The sequence below is a fragment of the Nanorana parkeri genome, unplaced genomic scaffold (assembly GCF_000935625.1).
Source record: "Nanorana parkeri isolate BGI_ZX_2015 unplaced genomic scaffold, ASM93562v1 scaffold204, whole genome shotgun sequence".
NCBI lineage: Eukaryota > Metazoa > Chordata > Amphibia > Anura > Dicroglossidae > Nanorana > Nanorana parkeri.
Window position 1 is genome coordinate 994,302 of NW_017306472.1, and position 17,696 is coordinate 1,011,997.

General features: G+C 46.7%; 2 protein-coding genes across 2 annotated transcripts in view; one reads left to right on the forward strand and one right to left on the reverse strand.

The window, feature by feature from the left end:
- SUPT7L (SPT7-like STAGA complex gamma subunit) overlaps nucleotides 1-737 on the reverse strand; it is a 7,787-nt gene extending 7,050 nt beyond the window's left edge. The window contains exon 1 of the mRNA XM_018555608.1: nucleotides 257-737. Within this exon, the coding sequence (XP_018411110.1) occupies nucleotides 257-669 (413 nt within the window). The 5' untranslated portion in view covers nucleotides 670-737. The remainder of the gene's footprint in view (nucleotides 1-256) is intronic.
- Nucleotides 738-1,735: 998 nt separating this feature from the next.
- SLC4A1AP (solute carrier family 4 member 1 adaptor protein) overlaps nucleotides 1,736-17,696 on the forward strand; it is a gene marked incomplete at its 5' end in the record, with an annotated part of 28,701 nt that continues 12,740 nt past the window's right edge. The window contains 6 exons of the mRNA XM_018555603.1: nucleotides 1,736-2,572; nucleotides 7,193-7,379; nucleotides 9,647-9,769; nucleotides 12,147-12,207; nucleotides 13,421-13,560; nucleotides 15,213-15,373. Coding sequence (XP_018411105.1) covers nucleotides 1,736-2,572; nucleotides 7,193-7,379; nucleotides 9,647-9,769; nucleotides 12,147-12,207; nucleotides 13,421-13,560; nucleotides 15,213-15,373 — 1,509 coding nt within the window. The remainder of the gene's footprint in view (nucleotides 2,573-7,192; nucleotides 7,380-9,646; nucleotides 9,770-12,146; nucleotides 12,208-13,420; nucleotides 13,561-15,212; nucleotides 15,374-17,696) is intronic.

Sequence of the window (17,696 nt, forward strand, 5' to 3'; positions counted from 1 at the left end):
AATTTATTCTTCCATGATACCACCTCTGGGTGCCTGGGAATGGAGTGGACATTCTCCAATGTCCCCTAAGTTTGGGGAGATTTTCTTTCACTTCCTGTTGTGCCTCCAGCACAGGAAGTGTAGATAAATCACCCAATTATTTTGCAAAAAGGTTCTTGCCATTCACCACTCTTTAGATTCACGTAAACTGGATCTCTTCTGCAATAACTAAACACATTAAAAAGGTTTCAGTTCCCCTTCCCATCGCTGGTCTTACCGGTAGAAGTCGCTCTCGGGATCGCTGTGCCTCAGCTGGAACGGCAGCATGGGCATCTTGCAGTCCTGCGGCAGCAAGTCATCTGGAAGGGGAGGAGTTGGCGGTCGGTGCGGAAGAGGCTCGCTCTCTTCCACTTTTATGCCTTCCACCTGCTGCTGGTTCTGCCCCTGAGCCTCGGCGATGAGGCCGCGCAGTTTGCGGTTGTGCTGGATCAGCTGGATGGTGTGAATGGTGAGGCTGCAGGGCTCCGAGGGGACATCCAGGATGGTGGTCGGCCTCGGCTTGTTGGCGGATGGCTGGTGTAAGGGGGGCTCCTGCATCTCCACCGTGCGGAATTCCCTTTGCAGGAGGTCGAAGGAGCTTCTGCTGGCCTGTCCCGAGGCCACTGGGATCTCCCCCCAATACCGCATCATTTTGTGACAGAGACTCGGCACCGCTCCGTATAAAAGACGATCAAACCGCGAGCACGGGGAAGAGACAACGGTGAGATACCAATACTACATAGCAGTAAGAGGACGGGTGTGTCCTGCTTCCAGACACATCAGTGCTCACATTCCTGTGCCACTGCGCCGCTCAACCTGTGATGCAGACAAGGACAGAAGAGATCTATTAGTACATGCATGACACAATGAGAACACATTGCGACCCTCTACATAAGGGGCAGGCAAACTCCGGGCCTCCATCTGTGGTGAAACTACAAACCCCATAATGCATCTGCCTTTGGTAGTCATGCATGTGGCTGACAGAGTCTTGCAATGCCTCATGGGACTTATAGTTTTACCACAACTGGATGGCCAGAGTTTGGCTACCCCTGCTCTAAATTATACCTTAGCACACAGAATTAAAGTGCAACTAAAACAAAAACTTTTTTTTATAGTTTTGGATAGAGTGGATCAGAATCTCTGTCAGGTTTTTATTGCTGTCTGTGTCCCTGGTAGGGAGAATCACCCTCTCTATTTATCCTGGCGACCAAATTTTGTGTTGTCACCAGAAAAGGAATAGATGGGAAATCTTCCAATGGGGACACTAGCTCTAGTGACCACCAGGGATTTCCCTCACTTTGGCACTTTGGAGGGATTTACTCTCACTTCCTGTTGTGGCCAGGAAGTGAAGGGAAAAGAAGTGTTGTCAACCTAGGACAGGTACTGAGAGGAAACATGGATTCAGATCTGGAGGCTCGGACTTGTCCCTGGTCAGGGTGTCAGAAGATACTGAAGCCAGGGACAGCCAGGCCTGTGAATTCCCTTTAACGGTGTTGGTCGTACCCAGCGACAGGTCCTCCCTGCAGCCTCGCTCCCCTCCGGTATCTCCCACCTTCTTCTTTTCGTCTCGCCGCTTCTGACGACATCAGGTCGCGCCTTCCCCACGTGACCGGAAGTTTTCCCAGGACGTTTCCGATCTGTGTCTGTCTCGCGGTGAACACCGGCGGCAGAGCTGTGAAAGTGGCGCTGGATACATGGAGGCCGCGCGGCATGACCCCCAGACAGCCATACCAGGCCCAGTGGGGGCGAGGAACATGAGGTTTCCGGGGCCAATGAGGAGCCCGATGTTTCAGGGGACATTACCACACAGCAACGGAATGCCGGGCCCTGTGGCGCTGCGGGGCCCCATGATTCCAGGTCCAGCAGGGAGGGCCATGCCGGTGAGGGGGCCAATGTTCCTTGGACAAGTCCCCCCTCGGAATCCAGGAATGTCAATCCCCCCGCGGAACTCGATGACAATGGGACCCATGAGGAACGGCATCCAGAACCTGGGGAGGGGCCCGGCCAGGATCTCGGCTCCTTTAAGAAACCCGTCGCTCCTGGCAGGCCCGGTGGGCGTGAAAAGACCCTGGAACCCGGAAATCAACCAGCACCCCCAGCGCGGCCTCCTGTCCCCGCCCCAGATTGGGAAGCGGCCCCGGATGGCGCCCCCGGGCTTCCCTCTGATGCCTACAGAGCCGCGCCTGCCATTCCCTATGAGGAGCCTCCCTGGTCCGGGCGGCCCCAGGCCCTTTACAGCCTGGAGGTGCTGAAGGGAGGCGCCATCTTGTCCACCAAGAATCTGAGCCGAGCCAGCTGGACTATTTTCGGGCGACTCCCCGCGTGCCACGTTTCCCTGGAGCACCCCTCCGTGTCCCGCTTCCACGCCGTGCTGCAGTACCGCTCCGCCACCGGCTCCGAGCCCAACCAGGAGCGTGGATTTTACGTCTATGATTTGGGAAGTACACACGGCACCTTCGTCAATAAGCAGAGGATTCCACCTAAAACCTACTCCCGGATCCGGGTGGGACATGTGATGAAGTTTGGGGGCAGCACGCGCTTATTTATACTGCAGGTATTAGAATGGGGCACTAGATTTAAGAGTAACCCAGGAACAAATATGTCATAAAGCGTTGCTTACCCATCCATGTACATTCATAGCTGCATTCGTTTTATTTTCACCTGGGGATTCTTCCAATATCACACTTCCTGTCATAGGGTGACAACACTCACTCACCACACTCTATATATGAAGCAACGCTGTCACTGTAGGACAGGAAGTGTGCTAGTACTACAGAATTCGCCCCCTCTCCTCATCTTCATTACATATCCTATAGTAGTAATCTCTACTTACCAGCCCTTAGGTGGCTTTGATCATTTTCTTATTCACTCGGCTATCCAGTCATTAACACTTTTCCTGTCACAGGGTGACAACGCTCACTCACCGCGCTGGTGAAGCAGCCTTGTCGTAGGACAGGAAGTGTGTTAGGATCCCATCCTCAACTCCATAACATGGGGGGATGTGTTCTATTCTCAGAGAATACAGGACCGGGCTGATAATGTTTGTGATTACAGTGCAGCAGATAGCACAGGAAGTCATTGGCTCATCGGATTTCCGGCAGCATCAACTAGTATTTTTTGCACTTGCACATATTTAAAGTTTGAACCCGAGAACAAAAATATATTACAGTTTACCAGTTCTTACATGTAGTGGCTGCAATAGTTTTTTTTTAACCTGGTGATCCTGCCAGTAACACACTTCCTGTCATAGGTTGACAACAATCACCGCGCTTTATCTGTGGAGGATCGACGTCACCTTAGGACATGAACCGTGTTAGAATTACGAAACCCCTTCGCCTTTCTTCATCCCCATAGCATTGGGGGGGGGGGTTTGTATTTCACTGAACAGAACCAGGAAGGCTGAACATTGTTATTATAAGGACAGTGGATTTCTGGTAGGATCAACCACTATGTAAACCCCTCCTAAACATTAATGGAGAACTATTAAAATGTACTCTTCCTAATACTTAGAGCAGGGGTAGCCAAACTCCGGCCCTCCAGCTGTGGTGAAACTACAAATCCCATGATGCATCTCTCTCCGGGAGTCATGTCTGTGGTGGTGAGAATCTTGCAATGCCTCATGGGATTTGTAGTTCCACCACAGCTGGAGGGCCGGAGTTTGGCTACCCCTGACTTAGAGCCAGTGTGTGACAATGCAGGTGTTACATGCCGGCTTTATAGATCACAAGCTGAGCGATCACAAAATGCTGAATGCTCAGCTCGCGGTCTTCTCCCTGAAGAGAGCAGTGACTCAGTCAGGGATTCCCCCCTCCCCTTTATGTTCCCCTAGCGCTCATTGAAGAGACAGACAGGGGAGGGGGCGGGCACAGCTGGCTCTAGAGAGGCAGAGCCAGTTGTCAGGCAGCGGGGTGGATCCCGACAATATTGTTGGGATCTTTTCCCGGCTGCAGCACAGCTCTGCGCTGTCGGCAATTAGTGGGCAGTAGCCCCTTTGGGTCACAGGAGGATATTAGTAAATGTCCTCCTGTGACCCAAAAGAGAACTATTGCCAAAAAAAGGTTTGGCTTTAGGTCCTTTTAAAATATTTCAGCTTACTTAGATGGCATCCTCATCTCCCAAACATGGGGGGGTTCTGTAGACCTCAGAGGAAGGGCTGATGGCAACATTTCACATAATACTGTAGAATGCACAGGACAGCACTGGATTTCTGGGAGGATTAACATTTATTTATTTTCTTCTTTTGTTGTCAAACAGATATAACAAAACTCTGTCAACTTTTTAGCTACCAGAAGAAAAAGAATGACCCCCTCTGAGGGGTATCTGCCTGTAGTTAGGGTGGCTGTTATCTTCTGCCTTTGTCTTCCTTTTTTACTGCTTCTCACTCGCAATGCACATTTATTATCCCGTCCAGACTGGAAACACACTGAAGCTGGCCACACACTATTAGAATTCCCAGGAAACAGGCAAATCAATGTGTGACCAAAGGCGATTGATCGGTCGAGTTTTGTTAAAGGAGCCAGGCTGAAAGGTTTCCAAAACTTTCACTCCGGATTCCCAATCTTGGGTGAAAGCGTTGTGAATCTTGGATGAAATCATTAATAAATAGACCCCAAAGTGTCGCCTGCTTCTCACACACACAACAGAAACCAGTGTGCTTTGGTTCAGCACCAGGGACAGCGACCAATGTAAAATTACTCGAATAGTGGCTGCATCTGATTGGACACAGGAGATATTGGACCGGTGATTTTCCGGCCGGATCGATTCTCCAACCGACGGGAATAGGCTGACAGGGCCACCTACTGAGTGAATTTCTGTCGGGTCATTAAGAATCGGAGAGATTCACATCACGTATACCCAGTGCAGTGCTAAACAAAAAGCAAAACATTGTCACCATTGCTTTCCTTGAAACATTACAGACTATTATCCCCGACGTAGGCCGGCCATACACTGTACAATCTAAATGTACCATCTCTGTACAATAGATTTACCAAAACTATGTAATACGAGGACAAAGAAACAGGCAATTCAATTCAGATCACATCAGACCGGACCTTCAAATCTGTGCGCTGTTTATAGGAATGAGGAATGTTCATTTTTGTTTGCGGTTTCATGCGCTATGTGGCCCATAGAAATCTATGGCAATGCATGAAAAAAGTTCATATAGTTTGATTTTTAAAGGAGAACTATGGGGTCAGGGCTTTTCCCCATAGTTCTCCTAAGGGTAATGGGAGGACACAAACTAGCGTCCTCCCGTCACCCAAAGCTCAGTATACCGCGAGCTACTGCTCGCGGTATACTGAGACGCCGCAGCCGGGACGGATCCCAACATTACTGTCGAGATCCACCCAGCTGTGGGATTGACAGCTGGCTCTGCCTATCTAGAGGCAGAGCCAGCTGTACCCTCCCCCGTCCGTTCCGCCAGTCAGCGCTAGAGGGGAGGGCGGGGAGCTGTGACAGTCACGACTCTCTGCAGGGACCGGATCGAGAAGTGAGCGAGTGACGGTATGTGTTCCTTCAACTTGCCGATCTGTGAGTTTCGTTCGGCTAGAACTATGAGGCTGAGTGGTTTTCACTCGCCTCATAGTTCTCCTTTTATTGCAATGCGCCTGCCCAGCCTCCCCCCCTGGATACTGCCATATGCTCACACACTGCTTTAAGGCCGGTTTACATCATAGCGCTGTGTTAAGCGCACGCGATACCATGCATTTAGCACATGCTATTGCGCAGTGCACATAGTGTGGGGTACCCTGTTCTAGGTGCGTTTCACCACAATGCACCTCTCAGTGGCCGGGTGTTGCAGTGAAAAAAGTAGTGCATGCACTACTTTTTTAACCCCAAGCTGCAGTATTGCAGTACCGCATGATGTGCTGCAACACACAGCCACCAGAAGATGCATTGGGGTGCCATTCAAATTAATGGCTGTGCACCTAGCGCAGAGTACCGCACTCTCTGTGCTCTGTGCAATAGCAACCCTATGGTTTGAATTTAGAAAATGAAGAGTGATTGGTTAGCGCACTCCTAGGGTAAGGGGTTTGGTGTGTCGTGGCCGTTGTGTGGCTCCTCATGTTATTAGACCGGGGTGTCTTAACTGTGTGATGCTGAACAGAAAAAAGGGAAGGATCGCAACTAACTGGCGCAGACTGTGTGATGCTGAACAGAAAAAAGGAAAGGGAAGGAGCGCAACTAACTGGCTCAGACTGTGTGGAAGGAGATTGACCAGGGAATGACAGTAAATCGAGGTAGAAGGAAGCTGGAATGGAAATTGAGCACTCACGTGTGATGGAATGGATGGGCACAATGGGGGTGATCTCCCGGTAATGTTGTGAAGTCTGGTCGTGGTGACAGGCGGGTGTTCAGTGGACAGATGTGGATCCCTTCCCCCTCACGACAACATCACCAGGAGATCCCCACCATTGTGCCTATCCATTCCATCACACGTGAGTGCCCATCCATTCCCACTTCCTTCTACTTGGATTTACTGTTATTCCCTGGTTATTCTCCTTCCACACAGTCTGCGCCACTTAGCTGCGCTCCTTTCCTTTTTACTGTTCAGCACCCTATGGTTTGTAAATGCCATCAATCAATATGGCAAGTGTGGCATCTCTGCTGTATCACCCTAGCTGTGCTGAATCTCCAAACCCCGTCATGCCTCTGGGAGTCATGCCTGTTGCTGTCAGTCTTGCAATGCCTCATGGATCTTGTAGTTCTAGAACAGCTGGAGAGCTGAGGTTGCCCGCCCCTGCTCTATGGGGAATGCTGACAACTGTTGCTACCTGTGAAAGTTTAGGGCCAATTCACACCATATGCAGTTGTGATGCAGTCTGTTTATTTGACTGCTGCAGTCAAAATACATCACAAGGATTTCCTATGGTCTTTCTTGTGCTTTATTCACACTGCAATGGTGTGAACTGGCCCTTATAGAAAGATTATTTTTTTTCCAGCTGATGCTATGAAATTGTGTTTCATGAGATTGTAAATGAAACGTACGATTTAGATATTTCATGTTTTGTATATAGGACACGCTGGCACCTTAAAAATCCCTCTCTGTGTGTGTTGTCATTTCTTATACCCGGTATTCCTTTTTTTATAGCCATCCACCATTGATAAGCTATGTGACCTCTCCTTACTGACTACTTGTAGTATACAGCTCCTCTTATACTGTCTCTTTCCGTAGGGTCCAGAAGAGGACCAGGAGGAGGAGTCTGAGCTGACGGTGACACAGATTAAAGAAGCACGCCTACACAGAGAGATTCTTCAGAAGAAGATGCTGGGAGAGGACTCTGATGAGGACGAGCCCTCCGAGAAAGACAAGAAAGAACAGACTGGCACGGGAGAAGAGTCTGGCTGTATGTGGGGGATGGGTAAGTACTTGATGAATGGAGAACTCCGTACAAAAAATGTAAGACTAGGAAATGATCAGATGAGGACTGGGGAGTTCTGCATTATGAGGCTTTCATCTTACAGTTAAAGCGAACCTCCAAGCACCCCCTTTAATAAACTGCCATACTAATGACATCTCTTTAGGGAAGCAAGTACATGCGTCGTCTGCTGTTGTTTACAATACTCCCAATTAGAGCTGCAGCTAACGATTATTTTCAAAATCGATTAGTTAGCTCTATCCTCCCCCTACTTTGCATCCAGCACCACCATTTCTTTAAAAAGAGACGTCATTGAGAGCTTCTTCCTTATTTTCTTGTCAGCCCACCAATGATGTCTGTGCCAGATCTTGTTCAGCGCAGTCTCTGTATGAGATCTGGCACGGCTTGTTTTTGTTTATATGTTGCAGTAAGGTTTGCCACATGAGCACTATTACACCAGCCAACACTCCAGCTGAACCCACAGCAAGGTAAAAACAAAACAAAATCCCTTTTTTCCCCAAGGTCATCTTCCAGGAAAGCTACCCTGGAAGATTCCTAGAAACACCGTCACTGGTAAGACTAAGGAGTTGGTTTTCCCAAGGTCATCTTCCAGGACAACTACTTTAGGGAAATATGGGCTCTGTCCTGGAAGATTCCTGGAAACACCATTACTGGTAAGACTGAGTGTTGGAGATGACCTTGGAGAAAACCAAGGACAGCTACTTTAGAGGAATATGGACGTTGTCCTGGAAGATGACCCTGGGAAAACCAATTTTTAGTCTTACCAGTAACAGCGTTTCCAGGAATCGTTCACGACAGCATCCATATTCCTTTAAAGCGACATCCTGGAAGATGACTTTGGGAAAACTAACTCCTAGTCTTACCAGTAATGGTGTTTCCAGGACAGCGCCCATATTCCTCTAAAGTAGCTGTCCTGGAAGATGACCTTGGGGAAAACCAACTCTAAAATAACCAAAATATTGTGCAATAAACTTAAAATTGTCGCGTGTTTTGGAATCTGCATGCAGATACGTGTGTGTGTGTGTGTGTGTATAAAAACCTGATCACAACCTTTCATTCATGTGACCAGCCTCTCCTCCATCATTATGCATAGATCCCCATCCCACACACCTAACCCAGGGCTCGACAAATCCCAGGAGCCAGATTGCCAATGCTCATGAAACATCACATCGGGTGCCTAACTTTTGAGGTTTTCTCTATTTGTTGTCAATGGGGCTGGCTCCTAAAAAAAAAATCTGGAGAGACTGGCCTCTTTGCATTTAGCCCTGCCTGTACCCGGCACAGCTCCCACAATGCACCTCACTCTGCAGAAATTAGATCCATCAATTCTGCAGAATAACTTGGTATCTCTAATACAATCTAGGTTGTTCTTTCTGTCATTGCACTATTCGACATTAAAAGAGAACTATGGGGTAACCTTTTTATCCCTCTTTAGGGTCACATATTCTTACATCCTGCCGTGACCCAAAGCTCCGTATATAGCGGGCTATTGCTATATACTGAGAGCACCGCAGCCGCGACGGATCCCGACAATACTGTTGAGATCCACGCAGCTGGCTGATTGACAGCGGGCTCTGCCTATCTAGAGACAGAGACAGCTGTGCCCGCCCCCTCCCCTGTCCGTTTATCCAGTCAGCATTGGAGAGGGGAGTGGTGACTGACAGTCACCGCTCTCTGCAGGGAGATGATCGGAAAGTGAGTGAGTGACGGTATGTGTTCGCTCACTTCTTGATCAATAGAGCCGACCTGTGACAGCTTCTTTGTCACACGTCGGCTCTAACTATGAGGATTAGTGTAAATCACTCACCTCATAGTTCTCCTTTAAAGGATAACTATGGGGTTCTATCTTTTTTTTTATGAATGCATTCCTTAGTTCTTCTTTAAGAGTCCATTCACAGTTTAGGGCTGCATTGTGTGTTAATGATCCCGCATTGTTGACAGATATGACCCCTTTTTTTTGTTTTGTAGTGCACCACAATACACAGCATGTGTTTACCACTACTCTGTTAAGTGTGTTGTGTTGATTTTCAGAGCTCAAAATGTCAAGTCCTGAGCTACTAGCCAGGCCTTAAGAGTTACTCGCCACCAGTTGCCCCACCTAAACGAGTGGAAATTTTGAGCCCTGGATTTTCCTTTCAATTGCAATGCACACCACCTCTACATGCGTGTTGCACTCACTACCGCAATGCATATATCTGAATGGGGCTTAAAGATAATAATTTTGTCAATCATTCTCTTGTGTGTTTAAGGTGATGATGCCATCGAAGAGGAGAATGAGGAGAATCCCATCGCCATGGAATTTCAGGAAGAACGTGAAGCTTTGTACCTCAAGAATCCGAAGAAAGCTCTGCAAGGCTTCTTTGACCGAGAAGGTATGTACAGCTACAGAGAGAAGACTGCGGGACATTACAGTAGTGTAGGTCGGAGTTCAGGAGCAGAGTATCATGTCCTTGTAAAATGGTGAACACGCCAAAGGTCAACTTTGACAACTAGGCTGCACATTGATAGGCTATGGACCATAAGGAGGATGCTTAGTGATTTGCAGTTCTGAGGTCCTGGATTTAATTTCTACAGCTGGTCCAATGGGTATCTCTTCGCACTTACTGGAAACCTCTTAGATGGGTGCTGAAATGGCTGCGGATGGCTCCGCTGAAGTCAATGAGGACGCAAAATGTCACCAGCACAGCAGAAGACTTTTGGTGTGCTGGTGACATTTTGCTTTCTCATTTCTACAGTGGGGACATATACAGCAGTTAAAACTTGTCAGAGGTGTTAACCTTTCCCCACTGTATTCAAAGCCCCAAAAAATCTGGCGTTCCATTTTAAAGAGGACCTGTACCGTAGAGGCTGCGCCCAAGAAAAGGCAAGCATACAGAGAAGGACCAGTCGCCAGTATTGCATGTTGTTGTGGAAACTTTATTAGGATGTGTTTTTAGTGTATTGTAATATTTTGTCATTATGTCTCTTAGTGTCAGGGTTTGCTGCGTCACGCCCAATTGGAGCGTGACCCGGTTTAAATCCCCACTAAGAGTAAACCATTGGAGTAGATATCTTATGCATGGCGGAGCAGTGTCTTCTTGGCGAATGTATGGACGCCGGCTAGGGCCCCCGTGCAATGCATGGATTTATTGGCTTGCGTGGATGCATTTGTTTTGAACGCAGTATATGAAAGGAACGTGCGTTTGTCTCTAGTGCTCCTGATCAACCGCTGGAGATAATATGACGACGTCCCTGTAAATAAGCACGCATGAGAATCATAGTAACGTTATTGGGCATTGATCACTGAGCAATGCTGGATAAGGTTCTCTAGTGTTAATTGGAGATGATATGTTATGTTGATATGTAGTGAGGAAGTGATGTTGGTTGTTGACATCACTTCCTGGTTTGCTGGTTGTTGACATCACTTCCTGGTTTGCTGTTTGAGACATCACTTCCTGTCTGACATCACTTCCTGTCGGACAGCTATAAAAAAAAACAAATACCTGTTTTGAGTCTCTAAGAATGGAACTAGCAAGAAAGCAACACCTGTGTCCTAACTCTACATGACTCTGGAGGGGTACTTCCAGTCCTTGCACAAAAGAGCGTAATACAACTGTGCTTTTAATTCTGTGGGGAAATTCTTTGTGTTTGACATACTTTAACCAAACAATGTAGACTTTCTGCAGCTGATCTGTTCCCCATTAATGATTTGCGATGCCTTGTTCTGCACTGGAATCTTAGTAGAGGCAAGGTTTTGCTTCCTCATGTCAGAGCTGCCCCCTTGGTGACTGGTGGGGGCATATTGCAGAAGCGGCATAATAGGTTCAGAAAGCACAGGCTGGGTGAAGCAAAGAGGTCATTATACTGCAGCTTCCCTTCCAGCAAGGAGAACAGTGAGGAGCTCAGTAGTTACATCCCCAAATCTCACTCCAAATCTGGTGAGACTAGCAGTCAGAGGCAGCAGTGCCTTAGATGATCTCATACTCCAGATATACAGCTATGAGGCTTTAATCACAGGAGAGCCTAGGCACCCTCCCATACCAGGAAGTGCACTGCTATTTTCCAGGGGGTGTTCCAGATAAAATGGACATTTTCAGGTTTAGGCACAAATAAGATTTCTAGATGTCTCCAATAACATAGCAAATCTTCACTTTTTGAGTTCAGGTCCACTTTTAGCTTCCTCTTATATTGACTTTATGATAATATTTAGAGGTGCACCGAAATAGAAATTTAAAAACCGAAATAAAAAAAATTGTCAGGAGTCGCTGAGTGTCTGTACTCGCTCTTCTCTGTCACACGCTGTCACAGGAGGCTGAGCGAGCGGAGCAGGGAGGAGAGCTCAGCCTCCTGTGACAGCGCTGTTTCCGCCCCCACACCTCTCTGCCGGACTGTGATAGGCGGCCAAGCAGTGTGGGAGGAGAGACCGGCCGCTCACATCGCTCAGCCAGCTGTCACTTTCTCTCCTCCCCGCTGGGACACAGAGCAGCGCCCAGCGGGGAGGAAAGAAACTTGGGATGTGTCGATGTATCAGCAGGAAAATGGCACTTTCGGCATTTAGCCAAAAGTGCAATTTTCAGCCGATATATCGGTGCATCCATAGTAATATTAATATTTAGGAGTTCTATAGTGCCAACACTGATTGTAAGCTTCTCAGACACTTTCCAAAGTGCCGTGGACCATGTTGGTGCCATGTAAATACATTTTATATGAATAAATAAACTGTATACCTGACGTGAATGGGATGAAAACGGCATTTGATTTTTGTTTTAGGGGAAGAACTGGAATTTGAATATGATGAACACGGCCCGGGGTCTTGGGTCTGCAGAGTAAAGTATGTCGGTTTTACAATTTATAATATATGAAGCTTTATGTGCAAAGTTATTGCTTCTTCTATCGCCTAATTGTGTTAATCACCTCATTTTCCAATTAAAAGGTCTCTTTACAGCAGGTGCAAGGTGTTCCCTGACAGTCGTGTCCATGTTGCCATTAATAGAACATTGCTCTGTATTGTTTGTGATATTAGACTGAGGTCTGCAATGTGGACACAACTGTCAAGCAGCAGCCTGAGCCAGCAGCATAGCAGGTGATAATTCTCATCGTTTATGGATACCACTTGGAATTATAATCTTGCGGGGTGTTTTGTGCAGAATACAGTTAATCAGTTTAAAGTAGAACTGAAGCCACAACTTTTTTTTTTTGGTTAGGTTTATAGCCCCTTTGAGCTTTTTTTTTTGCTATCTGTCTCCCATTGGGGAAATTGCTCTTCATTTCTTGTCAAATAGTCACAACAGGAAGTGAGGGATATCTCTCCAAAGACCGAGAAATCCCTGGTAGTCAGCAGCGTCACCAGAACTTGTGTAGTCTTTGGAAGTTTTTCCACCTATTCCTGTTGTGGTGACAGCCCAAAATTTGGGATTTTCTTTCACTTTCTGTGATGATTGCCACCAGGACAAATCGAGGCGGTTATACTCCCTAACAGTAACACAGACATCAATGAAAATCTGACCGGTGTTCTAATCTCTCTCCACTCCATCCTAAAATTGCGCTTTATGATATGAGATTTAGATGTCTCTTTAAAATTTACATTTATTGTATTAATTCCTTCCCCCTCCCCGCTTTCCACTTCCTCTCCAATTAAGCCCAGCCCAGGGTGAAATGCTTCAGAGCATGGCCATGTTATGCGGAACAATAAAGTTTTATTGAATGCCATAATCGGCGAGCAGCCTAAGCCAGTTTTAATAATCAGTACAGCTATGTGTACTATGAACATGCATTGCTGTAATGAAAAACTTTACGAAACCTAAACGCTGTCCAATTTATTACTCCAAATAATTTGCCTCTCATCCCTTTAAAGTGGAACTCCAGCCTAAAACTGTGCCGTGATGAGTGAGGCAGGCTTAAAAACTGTTGAATATTTTGTCATTTGTCTCCTCTGGGCAGGTTTCAGGACAGGAAGTGGGGTGACTTTTCTCCAAGGTTTATTTCTGCCCCATCTTCAGACGTCTGTTGGGTGAATCTCATGATCCATTTGTGTTCATCATTAGGTTACCAGCAGACGATTCTGCTGGGAAGCAGCTGGTAGCGGAGATCACCCATTCTGGTAGGAAGAAGGACGCAGCCAATCTCTGCTCTCTGGAGGCGTGCCGCATGCTGGAAATGAGAGGCTTACTCCGCCAGGAAGCTGGTAAGGGCTAATGGTGTTCATTCTCTTTTCCTTAAAGCGGAAGTAAACCTAAGAAAAATAATTAAAAACTGCTAGAAATTGAGAGGGTTTTTTTTTTTTGTCAGAATAGACATGCCCAAGTCTCTTCTGCCAAAAATACAGATACTTCAAGTTTTGATCTCTCGAGTACACTGTACTAGGGCTGCAACCAACTAATCGATTATGAGAATAGTTGTCAACTAAGTGTATGTATAAAGTCACTCACACTCCAATAGAATTTCAAGTCAAAAACGATTTATTGACTCGATGGCTATCACATCATATAGCGACGTTTCGGAACAACAGCGGTTCCTTCTTCAGGCAACATAATGGGAATAGTTGTCAACTATTCTCATTATCGATTAGTTGGTTGGATCCCCTAGCTCTCTCCTCCACGCTGGGAGGAGGGCACAGCAAGCAGTAGGCGGGTACAGAAGCCAGCCTGCTGTTGGCTATTTCAATTTGAAATCGCCAATAGCTGGCTGGCTATTGCACCAGCCCACTACCTGCTGTATTTACATTCAGCTGCCATCTGCAGAATTTTGCCAGGGGCAGCTGTCATTCCTCGGCTGAAGCTATTCAAGCGCCTTGTGTTTACAGTACAATTATTAAAAAATACAAGTATAAAAGGTGGCAAAAAAGTCATTTTCGGCCTGACAAAGTCTGCTGCGGGAGGTGCGTTGCAGTGCCATTCATTTCAATGGCACCCCAAACACACCTCCCACCCGCAGTGTGATCGCCCGCACTGGAACACACAGTACCGAAATTCCGTGCATTCCAATGCAGTGCGATTGCACAAAATTGTGCATGCAAAGTAAACTTTGTCTATAGCACTGCATTTGTTTATTTTATTTTAAACTAAGGATGGTATTTAATTAATCGAAAAAATAATCAGCCAACTAATCAATTATGAAAACAACCATTTAGCTGCAGCCTTACACTGTACGGCACGTTTGTAAGTGACAGGTTCTCTTTACGGTGACATCAGAGATCTTTTGGACCCCTGATGTCTCCCCTGCCCTCCAATACAGGTGATCGAACACAGGATTGTGCCTGATCACCTGTGTAACCTGCACTTCAGCCAGCTTTGTGACAGCTGTGAGCAGGAAGTGCTCTGAGTGCATCACTTCTCACTGATCACAGATGTCCATGTCCCAGTCTGCTCCCGCGCTCCATCCTGAATGCATTTTCTATGGTTCCGGTTCCCCCGAGAAGCAGGAACCCCTAAAACCACTTGGGGGAGGGGAGAATAGCCTATGCAGGCTTCTACAAGTGATCTGGGTGACTGTCCGGCCAGCCAGATCTCTTGTACAAAATGAGCATCGCCTGCTGAAAAATAATGTCACCAAGATCTTGTTATAACCACTTCAGGACGACGACGTGTATGTGTATGTATATATATATATACACACACACACACGTGTTTTTTATATATATAATGTATTGGTCTTAAAGTGGTTAAGCTTGAGTGGAGGACATAGGAATCACGTGGGCTTCAGTCTGTCATTTTTCTGCTAATGGTCTCCTATGAGACATATGATGTTTATTATGGATCCAAAATCGTGTTTTTCCTGATCTAAGCCTTGGACCCGGAATAATGCAGTTCAGCTCTAACCCGCCTTTTGTACTTCTAGTTTCACGGAAAAGAAAATCCAAGAAGTGGGAGGACGAGGACTTCTATGACAGCGATGACGACACTTTCCTCGACCGCACGGGGGTAGTAGAGAAAAAGCGCCTGAACCGCATGAAGAAGGCCGGCAAGATTGAGGAAAAACCAGACACCCTGGAGTCCCTGGTACGTGGGGGGAGATTTATTCTTCATTTTCAGCTCTCCTGAGCGAGTCAGACTTTAAGACTTCTTATTTTAGTGTTTTTTCTTTGTTTTATGTAATACTTTTTTTGGATGTTTTTCTTTGCTTCCTGTCCTGGAGACTCAGCTGGAAGTGAGAGGAGATCTGTGCCACGTGAGGGAATTCCCCTTTTAGAGAGCTGTCACTGTAGCAGGGGTCCCCCTTGGAACATTGCCCCCTCAAAGTTTGTTCTAAAATTTTAGATTTTCCATCACATTGTTTAATTTTTCACCAGGACAAGTAGAGAGGATGACTCTACCCAGCTAGGACACAGACAGATGTTCTTATCCTTATCCACTCAATCCAAAAGTGGGGGGGGTTGAGTTATACACAAACTTTAAAGATGATGTTTCCGCACTTTAGGGCTGCTGTACATATATGTACATCATCTTTCTGAAGTGGTCATACCAAGATCATGGCGGCTGCTGCTACCTCATATTGTTTTCTTCAGCAGGCAGAGCACTTCAAAGTACAAGTGATCTGAGCGGCTGTAGAGCCACCTGATCACCTGTATAGTACTCTTATGTGCACCACGCACTGTGGCTTCCAGGTTCTCCCACTCCTCTGGGATGATGGCAGATGCTGTCAGGATGGAGAGTGGGAGCAGACCAGGGAACTTCCACTCCCTGATCTGCATTTTGATCACTGAAGCAGGAAGTGCTGTGCTCTCAGCAGTTCCTGCTTCAGAGCTGTTAGACATCTGACTAAACTGCCGGTTACACGGGATCAGGCACAGTCCTGTGCTTGATCACCTGCATTGGAGGCCGGGGAGACATGAGGGTGGATATTAAGCTCACAGAGTGCAGTGGAATCGGAGTAAGCAATATCAGTCCAGGAGAGCAGCCAGTACAACTGTGCAAGACTGAAGGGAAGGCCGGAGTTCAGCTTTAACAATTTTTCTGAACAGGGGTCTTCTTCTACACAGGGAGCAAAGGTCCTTCACAGCATGTGACAGGCTTTTCTGCTCAGGCTGTGGCTTCCTTAGAAAGAAAGCAAAATGTAAGACAAGGAACACCTTTTTGTTTTGCTTTGAATTTAAAACACATAAATACACAAATGAAATACATATATTGGGCCTGGTATTACCGGCAATCCAGTTCTAAGATTTGCACAGCTCGGCAGATGACACCACTTACAGTATGACAGATAACAGTGGTACACAGTAGGGTCCTCTCCCCACTCCCAGCCTGCTTACTGGACAGTGAAAGAGCAGCAGCAGCAGACAGGTCATCCTTCTGCTTACTCTGCTCTATATTCCCAATAGCTTAATCCTTGTCAAACATTTGCATACAGCACACCTGACCGTCTCAGAGATATGCCCCACCCTATCCCAGTCTGAATACTGCTGGGGATTAGAGGAGGCTGATACCAGATCAAATTCAGGTTCTAACGCTGGTTGCATTTAGGAAATAAAATATTTAAAGATGTATTCTGCATTAATTTGAGGCTTCTCAGTATAAGATTTCTTTTTGTAACAAAAAGTTACATTTTAGAATAATTCAACAGGCATGAGTACCGCAATTGGGAAATGTTGCTTTAAAGGCAAACTCAGAATACATAAATACAAGAGTTGTGTATTCTTCCCTGAATCTTGGTGAGCGTTATGTGATCAGTAAAAATAGTGCATGCAGCATTTTTTCCGACCTCACCAGACCGGAAAGCATGCATTGATGTGCCACGCATTCCAATGCGGACAATCGCACTGAAGGCAGGGGGTGTGGCTGCAGTGCCATTGACTTCAGTGCACAGCCATGCCCCCTTCCGCCTGAGAACGCAGTGAGCTGGCCGGGATGCGGTCCAGTGCGTTCCGACACAGAATCGTGCCGGAACACACTGGGGCTGGAGTGAACTAGCCCTGAAGCTTTCCCTCTGTTTCCTGTAATAGAGACCGGTAGTTGTTGTTCCCTCTCCTTGTGCAGGATAACTTGCCTGGTCTCCACCCCTTCTTGTATTTTTATGCAGGCGGCCTGTAAGTGGGTGTGGCTTGATGGTCCCTACCACGGCTCTTTTCTTTGCGCAGGCTATGTACAGAACAGTGCTGATGTTGCTGCTAATTTGACAAGTTAAGAACTGGATTTACAATGGCATTTGGTGCACACAAAGTGGATTTATTTCCTTTGTGGCTATTGAGGAATATATTTATAATGGAAGTTTTCTGTTCCTGGAGTTCAGCTCCCCATGGTTCTGCTTTTTACTATATACATGACCGTATCGATTGCAAAGGCAGCATGCCAAATATTGATTTGTGCTAAAAGTATAACTGACTGT